At 42.5% G+C, this 19,363-nt stretch overlaps 2 protein-coding genes across 5 annotated transcripts in view; both read left to right on the top strand.

The window, feature by feature from the left end:
• The first annotated feature begins 3,168 nt into the window (after window positions 1-3,168).
• On the top strand, window positions 3,169-14,384 carry LOC135539365 (keratin, type I cytoskeletal 18-like). 4 transcript variants are annotated; one of them, XM_064965211.1, is made up of 10 exons: window positions 3,376-3,452; window positions 3,553-3,574; window positions 4,140-4,559; window positions 4,840-4,922; window positions 5,597-5,753; window positions 7,337-7,501; window positions 7,877-8,002; window positions 9,237-9,454; window positions 13,162-13,187; window positions 13,334-14,384. In XM_064965211.1, exons 3-10 carry the CDS (start codon window positions 4,152-4,154, stop codon window positions 13,447-13,449), a joined length of 1,299 nt encoding a protein of 432 aa, XP_064821283.1. In that variant the 5' UTR covers window positions 3,376-3,452; window positions 3,553-3,574; window positions 4,140-4,151; the 3' UTR covers window positions 13,450-14,384. The 4 variants fall into 4 exon arrangements, with proteins under 4 accessions (XP_064821274.1, XP_064821301.1, XP_064821283.1 ...); XM_064965220.1 differs by having other exon boundaries at window positions 3,378-3,452; window positions 4,135-4,559; XM_064965202.1 differs by lacking the exon at window positions 3,553-3,574 and having other exon boundaries at window positions 3,169-3,452.
• A 4,372-nt stretch (window positions 14,385-18,756) lies between these two features.
• Window positions 18,757-19,363, top strand: part of LOC135539347 (UDP-glucuronosyltransferase 2C1-like) — a 12,004-nt gene continuing 11,397 nt past the window's right edge. Inside the window, exon 1 of the mRNA XM_064965172.1 lies at window positions 18,757-18,833. The gene's annotated coding sequence lies outside the window, so the exon portion shown is untranslated. The remainder of the gene's footprint in view (window positions 18,834-19,363) is intronic.

The following is a 19,363-nucleotide window of genomic DNA, read 5'->3' as shown; positions in this document are numbered from 1 at the left end:
GCAAGCAACACTGAAGCATGCATGAGCGCACCAGCTGTTCTGGATGACTGTGTGATAACGCTCTCAGTAGCCGATATGAGAAAGACCTTTAAATAGGTCAACATTCACAAAGCCGCGGGGCCAGATGGATTACCAGGACGTGTACTCAAAGCATGCGTGGACCAACTGGAAAGTGTCTTCATTGACATTTTCAACCCCTCCCTGACCGAGTCTGTAATACATACATGTTTCAAGCATACCACCATAGACCCTGTGCCCAAGGAAGTCAAGGTAACCTGCCTAAATGATTACAGCCCTGTAGCACTCACGTCAGTATCCATGAAGTGTTTTGAAAGGCTGGTCATGGCTCACATCAACAGAGTCCTCCCGGATACCCTAGACCCACTCCAATTCGATTACCGCCCCAACAGATCCACAGATTACGCAATCTCAATCGCACTCCACACTGCCCTTTCCCACCTGGACAAAAGGAACAGCTATGTAAGAATGCTGTTCATTGACTACAGCTCAGTGTTCAACACTACAGTGCCCACAAAGCTCATCACTAAGCTAAGGACCCTGGGACTAAACACCTCCCTCTGCAACTGGATCCTGGACATCCTGACGGGCCACCTCCAGGTGGTAAGGGTAGGAAACAACATGTCTGCCTGAACACTGGGGCCCCTCAGGGGTGTGTACTTAGTCCCTCCTGTACTCCCTGTTTACCCACGACTCCAACGCCATCATTAAGTTTGCTGATGACACAACAGTGGTAGGACTGATCATCGACAACGATGAGACAGGCCAGGACAACAACCCCTCCCTCAATGTGAGGAAGACAAAGGAGCTGATCGTGGACTACAGGAAAATGCGGGCCGAACAGGCCCCCATTAACATCAACAAGGCTGTAGTGGAGCGGGTCGAGAGTTTAAAGTTCCTTGGTGTCCACATCACCAACTATCTATCATGGTCCAAACACACCAAGACAGTCGTGAAGAGGGCACGACAAAACATTTTTCCCCTCAGGAGACTGAAAAGATTTGGCAATGGTCCCCAGATCCTTAAAAAGTTATATAGCTGCACCATCGAGAGCATCCTGACATCCTGACTGGCATCATCGCCTGGTATGGCAACTGCTCGGCATCTGACCGTAAGGCGCTAAAGAGGGTAGTGCGTACGGCCCAATACATCACTGAGGCCAAGCTTCCTGCAATCCAGGACCTATAGAATAGACAATGTCAGAGGAAAGCCCATAAAATTGTCAGAGACTCCAGTCACCCAAGTCATTGACTGTTTTCTCTGCTACCGCACGACAAGCGGTACCGGAGCACCAAGGACCAAAAATCTCCTTAACAGCTTCTACCCCCAAGCCATAAGACTGCTGAACAATTAATCAAATGGCCACCGGACTATTACATTGACTCCCCTCCATTTGTTTTGTACACTGCTGCTACTCGCTGTTTATTATCTATGCATAGTCATTTCACCCTTACCTACATGTACAAATTGTCTCTAACCTGTATCCTCGCACACTGACTCGGGAACCGGTACCCCCTATATATAGCCTTGTTATTGTTATGTTATTGTGCTACTTTTTATTATTTTTTCTTTCGTTTATTTGGTAAATATTTTCTTAACTCTCCTTGAACTGCACTATTGGTTAAGGACTTGTAAGTAAGCATTTCACGGTAAGGTGAGCAAGTATTCGGAGCATGACAAATAAAGTTTGGTTTGATTTGATGTGAAGGGGATGAGACAGGTTAAAGAAGGATTTTTAAGCCTTGAGACACTTGGAACATAGATTGTGTATGTGTGCCATACAGAAGGTGAATGGACAAGGCAATAGATGTGTGCCTTTGAAAGGGGTATGGTAATAGTAGTTTGGACACCAGTTTGTGTCAAGAACTGCAACACTTCTGGGGTTTTCAAGCACAACAGTTTCCCGTGTGTATCAAGAATTGCCCGCCACCTAAAGGACATCCAGCCAACTTGGCACAACCCTGGGAAGCATTGGAGTCAGCATCCCTGTCGAATGCTTTTGACACCTTGTAGAGTCTATTCCCAGACAAATTGAGGCTATTCTGAGGGCAAAATGGGGCGGGCGGGTGGGGGCAGGGGGGAGGGGGGGGTAACTCAATATTAGGAAAGTGTTGCTAGTGTCTGGTATATCAATTTAAGTCTGCTTTGCTATTTCAGAAAATGAATGTAGTTGCCTATAAATGCAATAGCTCCTTCTTACCACTGAATGGGGTGAAAGCACTGCCTAAGGCAGCTCCTTTCAACATGTCATGTTGGGGATGTCAACAGGTATGTCTCCACTCTTCACACAGTGATTAGGGATTCACCATTTATGCTCATCCAGACTACAGCTGTAAGAATTATACCATAACCTTACAATCTTAATTATCCCAACAATTTGTTTATATACTGTTAATACCAACTTTGGATTTCCTCATATGGTCAGGGTCCAGGTCTGTCAATATGAACAAGGTCAGTTTTAGTATCTGATGTGTTGGAGGTGGTGATGTTTCCCATAAGGAACCACATCAAACTTATTATTTGCCAGTTTGACTCAAAAAGCACATCTCTTTCATTGTTAAATGCAGATGTTGTTCAATCTGACAGTGTTTAGATATCAAAAATAAGGACTGCACGAAGGCACAGATAGACATTACCAAAACGTAGACTTGCAATGGGTATGTCCGTGTTTTTAGGCCAGAGCTCAGCCCCAAACCAAACTTAAACCTCCGCCCACCTCGGTACCATTTCTCAGGGGTATTTCCTTTCTTTCCTGTCTCCTCACTCTCTCTCTCCATTGTCCCAGCTTCCTCCCTTCCTCCCTGCTCTCCCCAGCCCCTCGGCCCTCAGCCCATCCTCACATGGAACAGTTGTATCCGGTTACTCTGCATTGTGCTGCGGCTCAATAGGAGCCCTGTTCAGTGTGATAGTGAGTGTGTGTGTGTGTGATCACCCCTAGCTAAACTCTCCATTGTAGCTAATCAGGTCAGACAGGACAGTGCCTTTAAAGAGGATGCTGTTACTGTACTGAGATTGGAAGCATAACAGGCAGTAGAGACTGTCTGTATTATATACAGTATTTCTGCCATGCTTGTTCAGTTGGTGGTGTATCATTACGATGATGGAAGGAGCTGAGAAATAAGACATATGGGATTACAATATTTGAGGGGATTATAATGATGATATATTTTATCTATCATGGCAAGACTTCAAATTTTGTACCCCTCTAGGGTGTCACATTGCGCTCTGCTAGTGGATCCTTTCGATTGGAAACATCCATGATGGCTCCGCCCAATACACATGTATTCTGAGCCAGTCCCTCGCGCCCTTCGGTGACACAGCCCAGCTCACCTGAGGATTCTCATATAGCCATAACAGTCACCTGTACCATCAGGGTCGGAACCCATCACACCACAAACAAATTTCACAGGACCTGCTTCAGCACACATTCATATGTAAGTACTTTTTTCTTTGAAGTTCTTTTTTTTCAAAAAGTTTGTAAATAGATTATGATTATGTTGAACTTATTTCTGTTGTGTGACCTGAAATTGACAGTTAACAGGATTTTTAGTGTTCGGTGAGCACGGCTTTCTTTGTATTTTTTCAGTTCACACTGGGGAGGGGAGAGTTAAAACACAATGTACAGTAGGTCTGAAGCAGTGACATCTAGATGCTAAATTAATTTGTCTTGTGCAAAGAGATTTAGACTTCAGCTTCATGGATATTAGATGATTGGGTGATTTTGGATGATTTCAAACATACTGTATTGTTCGCGAAAGCAATATTGACTGAGAGTCTATTGTGCACAATTGACATGAGCAAAGGGTATTGTTAATTTAAACCACCAGTTCAGAATATTATGAGTTTAGGTCTGAGCTCTGTGTGCTGTATGTTTCTATAATGACACAACACTGCATTCACAGTGGGTTATAGTCCAGCTGCTATATGATTACAAATAACAGAATAGTTCAAACAGTGTGTTTTAGTCCTTCTCTACTCTGCTTAGTAGTGTGGTTAAGGTTATGGTTAGTTTCTAATTCAGATTTTTAGGAGAGAAATGTAATAACTTTTGCCTTTGCAGCTTGGCCAGTTAGTGACAACTGACAACACTCTACTCTCTCCACCACTCTGCCCCAGCACAGCAGAAACACACTATGTCCTCCACCTTCTCCATGCGCAGCTACTCAGCCCGCCAGCCATCCTTCTCCAGCATGTCTCTGAGAGACAGCAGTAGTAGTGGTGGCAGGAGCCGCTCCAAAGCCCCTGTCTCCTCCCTGTCCTCTGCCAGCACCCTGTCCCTCTCCCGCTCCCTCTCCATGGGCAACGGGCTCAATGTCCTGGGCGCCCTCTCCTCCCTGAACGGCATGGGTGTGGGCGCCAGCGACAAGGAGACCATGCAGGGCCTGAATGACCGGCTGTCCAACTATCTGGACAAGGTGCGCTCCCTGGAGCGATCCAACGCTGAGCTGGAGCTCAAGATCAAACAACTGATGCTGGAGCGGGCCCCCAAAGGTCACGATATCGAGGGTATGATGGCCCAGGCTCACGCCATTGGACAAGAGGTCAGTGCCCACCTGGCCGTAATGATGAATATGATATGTAATCAGCTCGTCAGTAATTGTGTATAGGTCACAATACCTGGACACCCTTATTGTTTACATTGTGTAGTCCTATTCCACAAACGTCTCCTGAATGTGCCCTGCCATGCTCCTCAACTTTCTTCTTTCACTAGTACATCAGATCCGACTGCTGTTCTGCATGGGACACTTTCAGATGTGTATCTATGTGCTTTAGTGTCTAACTTTAAAGTAAATGTGTTCCTTCCTTCCTGCTACTTCTCAGGTGAGAAAGAAGACCCTGGAGAATGCCCGCATCATGCTGGAGATTGATAACGCGAAGCTGGCCGCCGATGACTTCAGGGTCAAGTGAGTGCCAAACATAGAATTAGGAATTAGAATACTAGAATGGACATGAACCTTCTTATGATGGGATAAAGGTCAGCTATTTTGGTCAGGAAGTTGGTCAACCATGGTTTGCCAGTGCTTTCACCCCAATCCGGAAATTTTAGGGTTCATGACATAGCCCCTCTAGTAATTTAATAAGATCTCTATGGTGCCAATACAGAGGGGCTTTTCTTTTACCTGCCTGTCTGTGAGATTCACATGGGAATGCTAGACTACGTTGCACTTTGGATAAATGACCTCTCTGTCAGGCCGAGAAATAAGAGCCTGCTCCCACGGTACTCACAGACTGAAAGGAGGCCATCAGTTAGCACTGGCCATGATAGATAGATAGATAGATAGATAGGGTCAAGGAAACATCATCCATTTCAGAGGAATCTGTGGTTGGCAAGGTGAAGCACAAATCAAGAGGCGCCAGAGTTGTCTGTGTCAAGGTCCCTATGTATTCACAATGTACTGATGGTATACAGTCAAATGTTGGAATGCAGCAGTGCTCAATGAATGTGTAGATGTGTCTGCTGACTGAGGTATGGTTAAGTGTGTGTGTTTACCTGCGTGCGTGTGTCTGCATACCGGCGTGTGTATCTGTGTGTGTCCATGTCTGTGTGCTATGCCTCTGTTACCATCCATTTGTGTAGATGGGAGGCTGAGGCCACACTGTGCCAGTCTGTAGAGAGGGACTGTCTGGCTCTCCGGAGGGCCAAGTCAGACCACGACCAGATCATAGCCACCCTGAGAGGAGACTTGGACAGCCTGAAGGAGGAGCTCTACTTCCTCAAGAAGAATCACGATGAGGTGAGAGCTCCGCTGCATGGGTCAAAACTGATGAGTCAATACTGATGGGTCAATACTGATGAGTAATTACACATCAACCTAATCACTTCACACGTTGTCAAACTGTTTTTGGTTCAGGGGAGGTTTGTTCCAGGAAACAGAGTTGTATTCCAGATTGTCCCAGTGCACATACTCTTAAATATGAATTACATCCTCAAAAAAACATGAGGCTGTCAGGACCCGGTTTCGAACCTGGGTCTCCAGAGTGAGAAACAGTCACTTAACCAACTGAGCCACGAATAGACAGCAGAACCCAGAAGATGAGGCAGACACAGCAGTACTTAAGACGGTGTATTTAATAAAGAAAAAATCCTAAAATACAAAAAATGGCAAATCCAAAAGGTGGTAGGAAAAACACAAAAAGACCTCAAAAGAAACTCACCAAAAATAAACAAAAACAAAAAACAGAATACCACAAGAACTTCACCCGGAATCGACAAGAGCACACAGAACACTAGGGCAGGGTGCTAACATACAAACACAGAGCACAGAACTGAGGGAAACAAAGGGTTTAAATACAAACAGGGGAAACGAGACACAGGTGCAAATAATAATGGGGATCAAGGGAAAAACATAGGGACAAAAAGCACAATGGGGACATCTACTGACCAAAACCCGGAACAACCCTGGCCAAATCCTGACAGAGGCTTCATATGGTTTCCTTATGGCATCTTGTTTTACTTTGTAAAATGTTTATTATTTTAGGCAAATGGTGCTTGTTGGTACATGGGTAATTGTGTTAAAAAAAAATATATATATATATATATTTTCATTTGGTACGTGAATACAGTTTCATTCCCCCATGCATGTTGAATGTCACTGAAATATAATCATGGGTAGAATGACCACACCCTGTACTACTTGTAGTCTTTGAGTCTAGTGATACTATGATCATACAGACTACTGCACACACACACACACACGCACGCACGCACGCACGCACACACACACACACACACACACACACACACACACACACACACACACACACACACACACACACACACACACACACACACACACATCATTACATAAGCTCCACTAGCCACAGGGAGTGTGTGTGTTTAGACAGCCAGGTGAGGTGTCCAGGATGTGGCCAACAACTCAGGCTCCCTAGTAAAAATTATATCTCCCACACACACACACAATATTACCTCTGAATAATTCATAATAATAATAAATAATTTATTGGGTTCTTATATTTGTGCTAATTCACATATGTACAAGTGTATATTAACAGACAATAGAGTGTCAATGTTTCCATCAGATACCTTTTTAAGAGCTCACCTGGCTGCCTCCCCATAGAACCAGCAACAACACACTGACCTCAACTGTCGCCTGACATCTGGGTGTTAGTGTGTAGACATTGATAAGAACCTATTAGTATCAGCCATTACTGTTTTCCATTTCCAGGCCTACTGAATGTGTTTGTCTTTCTCCATCGGGGTTGGGGTCAATTCCATTCCAATTCCAACTCCAGTTTAATTCCTGAGGTGACTGCATTGAAATGGAGTTGATCCCAACTATGGTCTCTGTCCCTGTAGGAGATGGGCTCCATGAAGGCCCGTATGGCCAACGAGCAGGTGAATGTGGAGGTGGATGCAGCCCAGGGCCCAGACCTTGGGGCCATTATGGCTGAGCTGAGGAACCAGTATGAGGGCATTGCACGTAAGAACAAGGAGGACTCAGAGACCTGGTACCTGAAGAAGGTCAGTGAGACATCTGACATGGTAATGATGAAGAACTCAGCTGAGCTCAGTAGGATGTCTACAGTATATCATCTGTGTTTGTGAACATAGTACTGTATGTGGGTAGATGTACTTATGACTGCTGTGTGTATGCAACACTGCTGGTGCAATGGAATACTTATTCAGTGTCAGCCTGATTGTTTACTGTATGTACACGTATAATGTGTGTGTGTGTGTGTGTGTGTGTGTGTGTGTGTGTGTGTGTGTGTGTGTGTGTGTGTGTGTGTGTGTGTGTGTGTGTGTGTGTGTGTGTGTGTGTGTGTGTGTGCGTGCACGCACTTGTGTCTGCGTGTGTGTGTGTGTATGTGTGTGTACGTGTGTGTGTATGTTTTGCAGCTGGAGTCAGTGCAGTCAGAGGTAAAGGAGAGCGGTGAGGCGCTACGCTGTGCTCAGAGTGAGCTCAGCGAGAGACGCCGCTTCCTACAGGCCCTGGAGGGGGAACTGGACAGTCTGCGCAAACAGGTACTGCAGCAGTCCTTCAGCTGTCCAAACGCCACCTTCTGTCGACACGCCCCTTTCAGTCCAGACACACACACTTCAGCTGTACAGACACAGCCCCTTTCTGTCCAGACACACCCCTTTCAACAGTCCAGACACACACCCTTTCTGTCCAGACACACCCTTATCTGTCCTCTACCATTTCCTCGGCCTCTACCAATGCTTTCTCCCTGATGAGAAGCAGGGTTGGGGTCAATTCATTTTGGATTTTGAGGATACTGAATCACTGGGCATCATTGTAAAATGAACCCTGTGGGAGGTGCATGGAAAAACACTGCTCAAATAGATTGAGTCATCCTCTCTTAGTGTGTTGCTTCACATCTGCATCTGTTTTGCCATTATAAAGAAACAGTGCTGCAGTGCACACAGTGAATATCCTCTGCTCTCCTGAGTGAATGGAGGTAAATGGAGGTCAATTCATCAATGTGTCAGGACCCAGACAGAGCCAGACAAATCAAGGTCATATCTGTGGCACTATCAGTAACATGTGAGGGTAGATATATACATCCCGCAGCAGCTCCAGATCTATATAGAGAAGACGCTGGTTTGGAAAACAGATCATGTGTGTTTGTTCAACCTGATAAAGAACCTAATGTCTCTATAAGCTGAAGAATGATGAGTGAGGATGACACTCTCTGGTCTTGCTGGTCAATTGGTGAGGGTTGACAGATGGTAAATTGATGAGCCAGGTGTGGAATTCGAGAGCCATATACAGACTGTGTAGTTCTACTCAGTTCTACTCAGGAGCATATAACAAAATTCTTTATCCCCTTACACTGTGTATAAGATATTAGTTTTGGAATGGTTAGTTAGATTACTTGTTGGTTATTACTGCATTGTCGGAACTGGAAGCACAAGCATTTCGCTACACTCGCATTAACATCTGCTAACCATGTGTATGTGACAAATAAAATTTGATTTGATTTGATTTGATAACATGGCTGCTGTGTCTGTATATAATATTAGTGTGCCAGCTTGAAAAGTGATGAGCTAGTGCCAAGCTACAACAATTTGGCAGCCATATTTGTGTATAACATAAGCATTACAGTGATGAGTGGTGTAGTGGTAAGACACTATCACATTTCTAGCATACCTGAGTATAAAATTAGCGCCTTAGCTTAGCGACGATCCCAACATCTAGCTAAACACAGTAGGTTAACTTGGCTGTCCTGGCCTGTCCTGTCTGTCCCCAATGCAGGTGGGTGTGTTGGAAGGGAACCTGAGAGAGACAGGCCATAAGTATGCTCTGGAGATGGACAGTCTGCAAGCCATGCTGTCTCAGCTGGAGGAGGAGCTGTCCCAGCTGCGTCTGGACATGCAGCGCAACAAGACAGACTATGAACAGCTGCTCCGCATCAAGCAGAACCTGGAGCTGGAGATCGCCACCTACAGGAGACTGCTGGAGGGAGAGGAAGCGTGAGTCCCTCTATTGATTTATTTTAATATTTGTATTCATTTTTTAAGCTCAGATTTACACAGACATAATTATTATGAAGATTGACATTCTGGGGAAAATAAAAGGCCACTTTAAATGTACAGTTTTGTCACACAACACAATGTCACAGATGTATCAAGTTTTGAGGGAGGGTGCAATTGGAATACCGACGGAAGGAGTGTCCAAAAGGGCTGTTGCCAGAGAATGTAATGTTCATTTCTCTACCATAAGCCAGAGATTGGTGGTCAAACATCATGTTCTAAAACATTGTTTTAGAAAATTTGGCAAAATGTCCAACAGGCTTCACAACCTCAGACCACGTGTAAGGTGCCATGTGGGGAAGCAGTTTACTGACATCAATGTTATGAACAGAGTGCCACATGGTGGCGGTGGGGTTATGGTATGGGCAGGCATAAACTATGGACAACGAACACAACTGCATTTTAGCGATGGCAATTTGAATGCACAGAGACACCATGACGAGATCCTGAGGCCCATTGTTGTGCCATTCCTCCGCCGCCATCACCTCATGTTTCAGCATGATAATGCACAGCCCCATGTCACAAGGATCTATACACAATTCCTGGAAGCTGAAAGTTCTTCCATGACCTACATTCGCGGCCAAAGTTTTTGAGAATGACACAAATATTAATTTAATTAATAATTTTCACAAGGTCTGCTGCCTCAGTTTGTTTGATGGAAATTTGCATATACTCCAGAATGTTATGAAGAGTGATCAGATGAATTGCAATTAATTGCAAAGTCCCTATTTGCCATGCAAATGAACTGAATCCCCCCCAAAAACATTTCCACTGCATTTCCCTGCCACAAAAGGACCAGCTGACATCAGGTCAGTGATTATCTTGTTAACACAGGTGTGAGTGTTGACGAGGACAAGGCTGGAGATCACTCTGTCATGCTGATTGAGTTCGAATAACAGACTGGAAGCTTCAAAGGGAGGGTGGTGCTTGGAATCATTGTTCTTCCTCTGTCAACCATGGTTTCTGCAAGGAAACACATGCCGTCATCATTGCTTTGCACAAAAAGGGCTTCACAGGCAACGATATTGCTGCCAGTAAGATTGCACCAAAAACAACCATTTATTGGATCACCAAGAACTTCAAGGAGAGCAGTTAAATTGTTGTGAAGAAGGCTTCAGGGTGCCCACGAAAGTCCAGCAAGCACAAGGACCGTCTCGTAAAGTTGATTCAGTAGCAGGATCGGGGCACCACCAGTACAGAGCTTGCTCAGGAATGGCAGCAGGCAGGTGTGAGTGCATCTGCATGCACAGTGAGGCGAAGAGTTTTGTAGGATGGCCTGGTGTCAAGGAGGTCAGCAAAGAAGCCAATTCTCTCCAGGAAAAACAGCAGGGACAGACTGATATTCTGCAAAAGGTACAGGGATTGGGCTGCTGAGGACTGGGGTAAAGTCATTTTCTCTGATGAATCCCCTTTCTGATTGTTTGGGGCATTTGGAAAAAAGCTTGTCCGGAGAAGACAAGGTGAGCGCTACCATCAGTCCTGTGTCATACCAACAGTAAAGCATCCTGAGACCATTCATGTGTGGGGTTGCTTCTCAGCCAAGGGAGTGGGCTTACTCATAATCTTGCCTAAGAACACAGCCATGAATAAAGAATGGTACCAACACATCCTCCAAGAGCAACTTCTCCCAACCATCCAGGAACAGTTTGGTGACGAACAATGCCTTTTCCAGCATGATGGATCACCTTGCCATAAGGCAAAAGTGATAACTAAGTGGCTTGGGGAACAAAACGTCGATATTTTGGGTCCATGGTCTGGAAACTCCCCAGACCTTAATCCCAATTGAGAACTTGTGTCAATCCTCAAGAGGCGGGTGGACAAAAAAACCCCACAAATTCTGACAAACTCCAAGCATTGATTATGCAAGAATGGGCTGCCATCAGTCAGGATATGGCCCAGAAGTTAATTGACAGCATGCCAGGACGGATTGCAGAGGACTTGAAAAAGAAGGGTCAACACTGCAAATATTGACTCTTTGCATTAACTTCATGTAATTGTCAATAAAAGCCATTGACATTTATGAAATGCTTGTAGGTTAGATTACTCGTTGGTTATTACTGCATTGTTGGAACTAGAAGCACAAGCATTTCGCTACACTCGCATTAACATCTGCTAACCATGTGTATGTGACAAATAAAATTAGGTTTTATTTAATTTAAATATACTTCAGTATTCCATAGTAACATCTGACAAAAATATCTAAAGACACTGAACAGTAAACTTTGTGGAAATTAATATTTGTTTCAGTCTCAAAAATTTTGGCCACGACTGTACATATTTAACAGACATGTCACCCGTTGAGCATGTTTGAGATGCTCTGGATTGACAGCTTGTTCCAGTTTCTACCAATATCCAGCAACTTCGCACTGCCATTGAAGAGGAGTAGGACAACATTCCACAAGCCAATGGCAGTCACGCCCCAACCTTTAAAAAAAACTTCTTAAGGGTAGGGGGCAGTATTTTCACGTCCGGATGAAAAGCGTGCCCAAAGTAAACTGCCTGCTACTCAGGCCCAGAAGCTATGATATGCATATTATTAGTAGATTTGGATAGAAACCACTTTGAAGCTTCTAAAACTGTTTGAACATGTCTGTGAGTATAACAGAACTTATTTGGCAGGCGAAACCCCGGGGACAAACCATCTAGGAAAAACATTTTTTGAGGTCACTCTCTTTTCAATGAGTTGTCTACGGGGATCTGGATTTCTAAGGCACTTGCTTGCAGTTCCTATCGCTTCCACTAGATGTCAACAGTCTTTAGAAATTGGTTGGTGTTTATCCTTTGTGTAATGAAGAAGTAGGGCAGTTCAGAACGAGGGTTGAGTGAAGTGTACTGTTTGTTAGAGGCGTGCGACCTGAAAGCACGCTCCACTTTGTTTTCGTCCGGTATTGAACACAGTTTATCCTGTCTTAAATTGTATCAATTATTTACGTTAAACAATACCTACAGTTGTATTAGGAAAGTTGTTTGAAATGTTTGGAACAAGTTTACATGTAACTTACTAGATATTTTGTAGTCATGTGGCGCGAGTTGGAACTAGTGTTTTTCTGGATTAAACGCGCCAAATAAATTGACATTTTGGGTATATAACGACGGAATTTATCGAACAAAAGGATCGTTTGTGATGTTTATGGGACATTTTGGAGTGCCAACAAAAGAAGATCTTTAAAGGTAAGGCATGAATTATATTGTTATTTCTGAGTTTTGTGTCGCGCCCAGCAGGTTGAAATATGAAATATGAATGTCATGTGTTTGTTTTGTGGGGTGCTATCCTCTGATAATCGCATGGTTTGCTTTTTCCGTAAAGCCTTTTTCAAATCTGACACATTGGCTGGATTAACAACAAGTGTAGCTTTAATTTGGTGTATTGCATGTGTGATTTCATGAAAGTTTAATATTTATAGTAATTTAATTGGAATTTGGCGCTCTGACATTTCACCGGATGTTGTCAAATCGATCCCGTAATGGGATTTGATCCCTAAGAAGTTTTAAAGGTATCTGTGGCCAACAGATGCATATCTGTATTCCCAGTCATGTGAAATCTAAAGATTAGAGCCTAATGAATTTATTTCAATTGACTGATTTCCTTATATGAACTGTAACTCTGTAAAATCTTTGAAACTGTGTTTTATTGATTTGACTTTCAGGATCAAGGAAATTCCTCCAACTAAAAGTAAGTACATTGTCAGATAATTTCTTCTCTAACCTCTATCCCAGCCTTTAAAATCCTGGCAGCCATTTTGTGCCACACACCAGCTATTACAGTGTACTAATGCTGATAAGTGTAAACTGAAACTGTGGATCTGTTCTGTGTTACAGAGGAGCCCGAGGTGAGGACCAGGAAGATTGTCAAGGTGGTCACCCAGACCATGATCAATGGCAGGGTAGTGGAAGAATCCAGTGAGGTGGAGCAGATCAAAGACAGCAAAAAATAAGATAATCAGCTCCATTAGTTTATATCTTCATTATCTTCCTCTTCATCACATACACAGAGCATTGGCCCTCCACATTCTAGTTGAAATCCCAAATTTGTAAAATAATGCTTTTAATCTACAAACAAGGACAGTCTGAGTCGACTAAGGAGATGTTCAACCACCAATCTCTGGACATGCAGTAACTGGAGACTAAAATGTGGGAAATGTGTGGGGTCAATGTATAATCAATATTAGGGATATATAATTTTGGGGTTTATTTGGGAAATAGTACACAGTAGTAGGCTAATTGTGGACTAGAAGTGTGTCTGTTTTTATATGAGCGGGAGAGCATGAGAGATCTCTTCAACATTCTACTTTACATTAAGTTCTTTACGGCATATAGTAACTTTGCAACTATGCTGTACATTCACCAAAATGTAATTATGCCTATATTGTAGCTGCAGATAAATGTAATGATTGTATTGTAATGAAAGGAAACTCTCTGTTAGCAGTAGTTACAAAGTGGAATACAACTAAAAGTAAGTACATTGTCAGATAATTTCCATATAGAATTGTATTATATATAATATATATATATATATATATACTCACACACTACCGTTCAAATGTTTGGGGTCACTTAGCAATGTCCTTGTTTTTGAAAGAAAAGCAACATTTTTGTCCATTAAAATAACATAAAATTGATCAGGAATACAGTGTAGACATTGTTAATGTTGTAAATGACTATTGTAGTTGGAAACGGCAGATTTTTAATGGAATATCTAAATAGGCGTACAGAGGCCAATTATCAGCAAAAATCACTCCTGTGTTCCAATGGCACGTTGTGTTAGCTAATCCAAGTGTATCATTTTAAAAGGCTAATTGAAAACCATTTTGCAATTATGTTAGGACAGCTGAAAAATGTTGTCCTGATTAAAGAAGCAATAAAACTGTCATTCTTTAGACTGGTTGAGTATCTGGAGCATCAGCATTTTTGGGTTCAATTACAGGCTCAAAATGTCCAGGAACAAAGAACTTTCTTCTGAAACTCGTCAGTCTATTCTTGTTCTGAGAATTGAAGGCTATTCCATGTGAGAACTTGCCAAGAAACTGAAGATGTACAACGCTGTGTGCTACTCCCTTCACAGAACAAACTGGCTATAACCAGAATAGAAAGAGGAGTGGGAGGCCCTGGTGCACAACTGAGCAAGATGACAAGTACATTAGAGTGTCTATTTTGAGAAACACACAAGTCCTCAACTGGCAGCTTCATTAAATAGTATCCGCAAAACACCAGTCTCAACATCAACAGTGAAGAGGCGACTCTGGGACGCTGGCCTTGTAGGCAGAGTTCCTCTGTCCAGTGTCAGTGTTCTTTTCCCCATCTTAATCTTTTCTTTTTGTTGGCCAGTCGGAGATATGGCTTTTTCTTTGCAACTCCCATCACTCTCCTTGGTCAAATAGCCCTTACAAAGCCTGGAGGTGTGTTTTGGGTCATTGTCCTGTTGGAAAACGAATGATAGTCCACTAAGCACAAACCAGATGGGATGGCATATCGCTGCAGAATGCTGTGGTAGCCATGGTGGTTAAGTGTGCCTTGAATTGTAAATAAATCACTGACAGTGTCACCAGCAAAGCACCCCCACACCTCCTCCTCCATGCTTCACAGTGTGAACCACATATGCGGAGATCATCCGTTCACCTACTCTGCGTCTCACAAAGACAAAACTCTCAAATTTGAACTCATCAGACCAGACAGATTTCCCCCGGTCTAATGTGCATTGCTCATGTTTCTTGGCCCACCAAGTCTCTTCTTATTATTGATGTCCTTTAGTAGTGGTTTCTTTGCAGCAATTCAACCATGAAGGCCTCCTCTGAACAGTCTCCTCTGAACCGTTGATGTTGAGATGTGTCTGTTACATCAAGTCTGTGAAGCATTTATTAGGGTTGCAATCTGAGGTGCAGTTAACTCTCATGAACTTATCCTCTGCAGCAGAGGAAACTCTGGGTCTTCCTTTCCTGCGGCGGTCCTCAGGAGAGCCAGTTTGATCATAGAACTTGATGGTTTTGCGACTGCACTTGAAGAAACTTTCTTGGAATATTCTTGATTGACTGACCTTCATTTCTTAAATTAATGATGGACTGTCATTTCTCTTTGCTTATTTGAGCTGTTCTTGCTATAATATGGACTTGGTCTTTTACCAAATATGGCTATCTTCTGTATACCACCCCTACCTTGTCACAGCACAACTGATTGGCTCAAACGCATTAAGAAGGAAAGAGATTCCATAAATTAACTTTTAACAAGGCACACCTGTTAATTCAAAATGCATTCCAGGTCACTACCTCATGAGGCTGGTTGAGAGAATATCAAGAGTGTGCAAAGCTGTCATCAAGGCAACATTATTCTACAATGTAGAAAAAAGTTAAACTAAAGAAAAGCCCTTGAATGAGTGGGTGTGTACAAACTTTTGATGGGTACTTTATATGCTGTCATAGTGGTGACACAAGGCTACATGGAAAATCTATGGAAGAATAATCAGGGACTGAAAATAATAGGGAGGCAGAAACTGAAGAGAGGCCCAAATACAGTAGTCTCAGATGTGTGTGTGTGTGTGTGTGTGTGTGTGTGTGTGTGTGTGTGTGTGTGTGTGTGTGTGTGTGTGTGTGTGTGTGTGTGTGTGTGTGTGTGTGTGTGTGTGTGTGTGTGTGTGTGTGTGTGTGTGAGAGAGAGAGAGATGTCTAAATAACGTCTCAAACGTTTCTGCAAACACGTTAGTTTGCAATGACAACAGTGATGCCCTTGACAGCATAGGCAGCCAATACAATTGATGTCATGAAAAGCATTGTATTGTCCTGTTTTTCTGGAATATTGTGGTACGCATAGAGTTAAGATCAGGTGTCATGTCAGTTATAATACCATCTATGGCTACTGTCACCTGCCCCAAATTGACCAACCCACAAAATAAGAATAATCTTTCCATTGTCTATCTAAGTTCTTTATTACATTTGTTAACCTGGATGATCAGTTGTAGATAAGGGACAAACTTTTATCTGCTACCACTTTATAATGAGCCTGTGTAACTCAATATCTATGAAGTGCACAATGCTCCTTTTTCAAAGCACCCTTTTTTCTACCCTTTTCACTGCCCTGACCTCTAATCACTGAGGCCCTCACTAGTGTGTGAAGTTCCCAAGTGACATCTGAGTGTGTGTGTGTGTGTGCACCCAGCCAGCTACAGGTATCGGACCCTGTAACGCCATAGAAACCATGGTAAGTATAATAGCATATCTGAGTGAAGTGTTAATGTTGTTTTTATATGAAAAAACCTGTAATAGTGATCAGCTACTGTATGTATTTGCTAAGCAGCTGAGGTACTGAGGTCACTGAAGCACTGTATATAACATGATGCCTCCTCCGCTCACATATATCACATATCAATCTACCCTAAATATGCAAATCTCTATGGATAATCCGCAACATCATATTTACAGTATGGAGGCTTATTTCATGACAGTCATTTGACGACTGTGTAGAGTATAGTCTATTGACAATATTAAATATTCCTTTCATGTTCTCTATATTGTTAAATGATACAGTGGGCCGCTGACATACATTTTCACAATACGAAGACTATGACATAGTGTCAGTGGTCATATGAACCAGGAGGGTTTAGTGCAGCAGAATAAAGAGAAACTATCAGGGGAAATAGCGGCACCAAAAATACACCTATACGAGTCACATCCATGTTCAACATGAAAGTACATTTTTCCAACAGGAACAGTTATTGTGAGTTGGAGAGAGATATTATTTTTAACGTTATTTGCCACACAAAAGACTATGAATGGCTTTGTCTCACAGTCATACTTTTGAAGAACAACTGAATGGAAGATGAGACAACATCAAGGAGGGGCTGTGGTTACTCAAGGCATTCATTTATGAGGTCACACACACCAGCATGCAGGTGTAGGTCAGACTGCCCAAAGAGTCAAACGAAACATACTTTATGACTTTCTGAGCACCTTCAAGACGTATGAAACCTACTTGGTCTACTTACTTTAGACAGAAACAAAAGTAGGGAGGTTGGTCGGGGGGGGCTGGGTAAGCGCAATCAGTGATCATCTAGCAATCCAAAGGTTGCGTGTCAAGGACAACTGGAGCATTTTAGCTAACCTTTCCCCTTATTCTAAACTGAACCCATTTCACCTAATCTGCTATGTAAATTATCCTAACCTTTGTCATTAATTCCCCTAAATGCCAACGTAAATTCTCCCTGTAATTCCCACCCACGCACACACAGACACAGACAAAGATTTACAAATATATAAGCAAACAGGTGCAGTTCAAACAATAAATATCTTTCTTCCAAAAAAGGAATAAGAAGAACAGTGACTGGCACCAAAACTCAGTTAATTCTGTGCCTTCATATCATGTCAACGATGTACAGTATATTACCACATCACTGTCTGACAAATCTGCAACACAATCCTGGAAACTCCCTGTGAAATATGAAAGTAGTTTGCCCAACAACCCTATTGGGGGTGTAAATTGATACCATCTGTTGCAGTTGCATCTGTCGGTGTTGTGTGGGAATAGTGCAGAAAGTGTGTCCTCATGGAACCACCATTATGCAGAATAACTGGTGAATGCTTTTAAGTAGCCTGTATTCTTTTGATTGAGAGGACTGCCCCTCTTTGGCCAAGTCTGACAAGTAATATTTACAGCTCAGTTCAAGAAAACGTGTATGTTGTTTCCCTGCAGTACTGTAGCTATTTTTCCCATGGTCAAATAAAAGAATTAACACTAAAAACCTCATAGCATTTAAACTACTACTACGACCATGTAGACTCCCCTTCGCAGGTAGATGCTTCCACACTTTTCAGAATAAAAAGTGTGTGCACAGACAGGCAGTCATTTATATAAAGACACTGAGAAACGTTGCTGAGGTGTGTTGAAAACAGACCGTATTATCCATGAATTATGGCCCATAATACTTATAGTATCATGACTGTATTGAAATGACATGGATATCAAACCAAATTTGCAGTAGGCTGCATAGAGTACTTAGGAGATTGACACACATGACCAGCCTTGGACCCACTCCCTGGACCAACTCCAATTTTAGTTTTTCAAACAGATTGGTTCATTATTTTATTTCAGTTTACTAAACAGTTTTTTCATAATTAGTTTCAATTTAAGTTTCCATTTTAGTTCACTATAACAATGTTGAACTAATGACCATTTCCTAATAAATAACAGGGAGCCAACACATAAAAGCCTTACGCAATTACAGGGGTGTTATTACGCTGCATGTCAGAACTTGTGAACTTTGAACAAGAGAACACAGATTAGTTGTGGCAGCATAAATTAGGTTACTCCAGCTCAAAGCCACAGCCATTTTTTGGTAAGTGTTTATGTGAATAAAATCTAGTTTAAAGTAACAGTTAAAGTAGTGGAATATCGGAATAGTTAAACCTGTTGTTGAAACAGTTTCTGATCTCAGTATCTGGTGTTGAAAACATGGCATCATCAGACCTACAACGTTCTCAGATTAACCCATTGGAACTCATATCGATCTATGTTTACAGAGAATTATAGAATACTTATAAACTTATGTAGAATAACTATGAACTTGACTTGATTCAATAGCCTTTACACAACATAAATGTCTAACATCTCAAGAAGCATCCTCCACAAACATGTGTTGTTATACAAATCCATATAAAACTCAGCATCACCATTCAAATTAGATTAACTTCTTTGATTGAATATTTTCAGTGAGGTCTAACAAAGCTTTTTGTAAGGTATGTAAATAAAATAATCGTTTTTAAAGAGACGTTGTCAGAGTAGCTCCCATCCTATACATATTTTGTGGTGCATCTGGGCTTTGCCAGTGGAAACAATTGTGTCACGGAACAAGCAAGCTTTACCAGA

This window comes from Oncorhynchus masou, chromosome 1, assembly GCF_036934945.1.
Source record: "Oncorhynchus masou masou isolate Uvic2021 chromosome 1, UVic_Omas_1.1, whole genome shotgun sequence".
Lineage (NCBI taxonomy): Eukaryota > Metazoa > Chordata > Actinopteri > Salmoniformes > Salmonidae > Oncorhynchus > Oncorhynchus masou.
The sequence above is the reverse complement of the archived record's forward strand: the minus strand, read 5'-3'. Positions and strand labels throughout refer to the sequence as shown.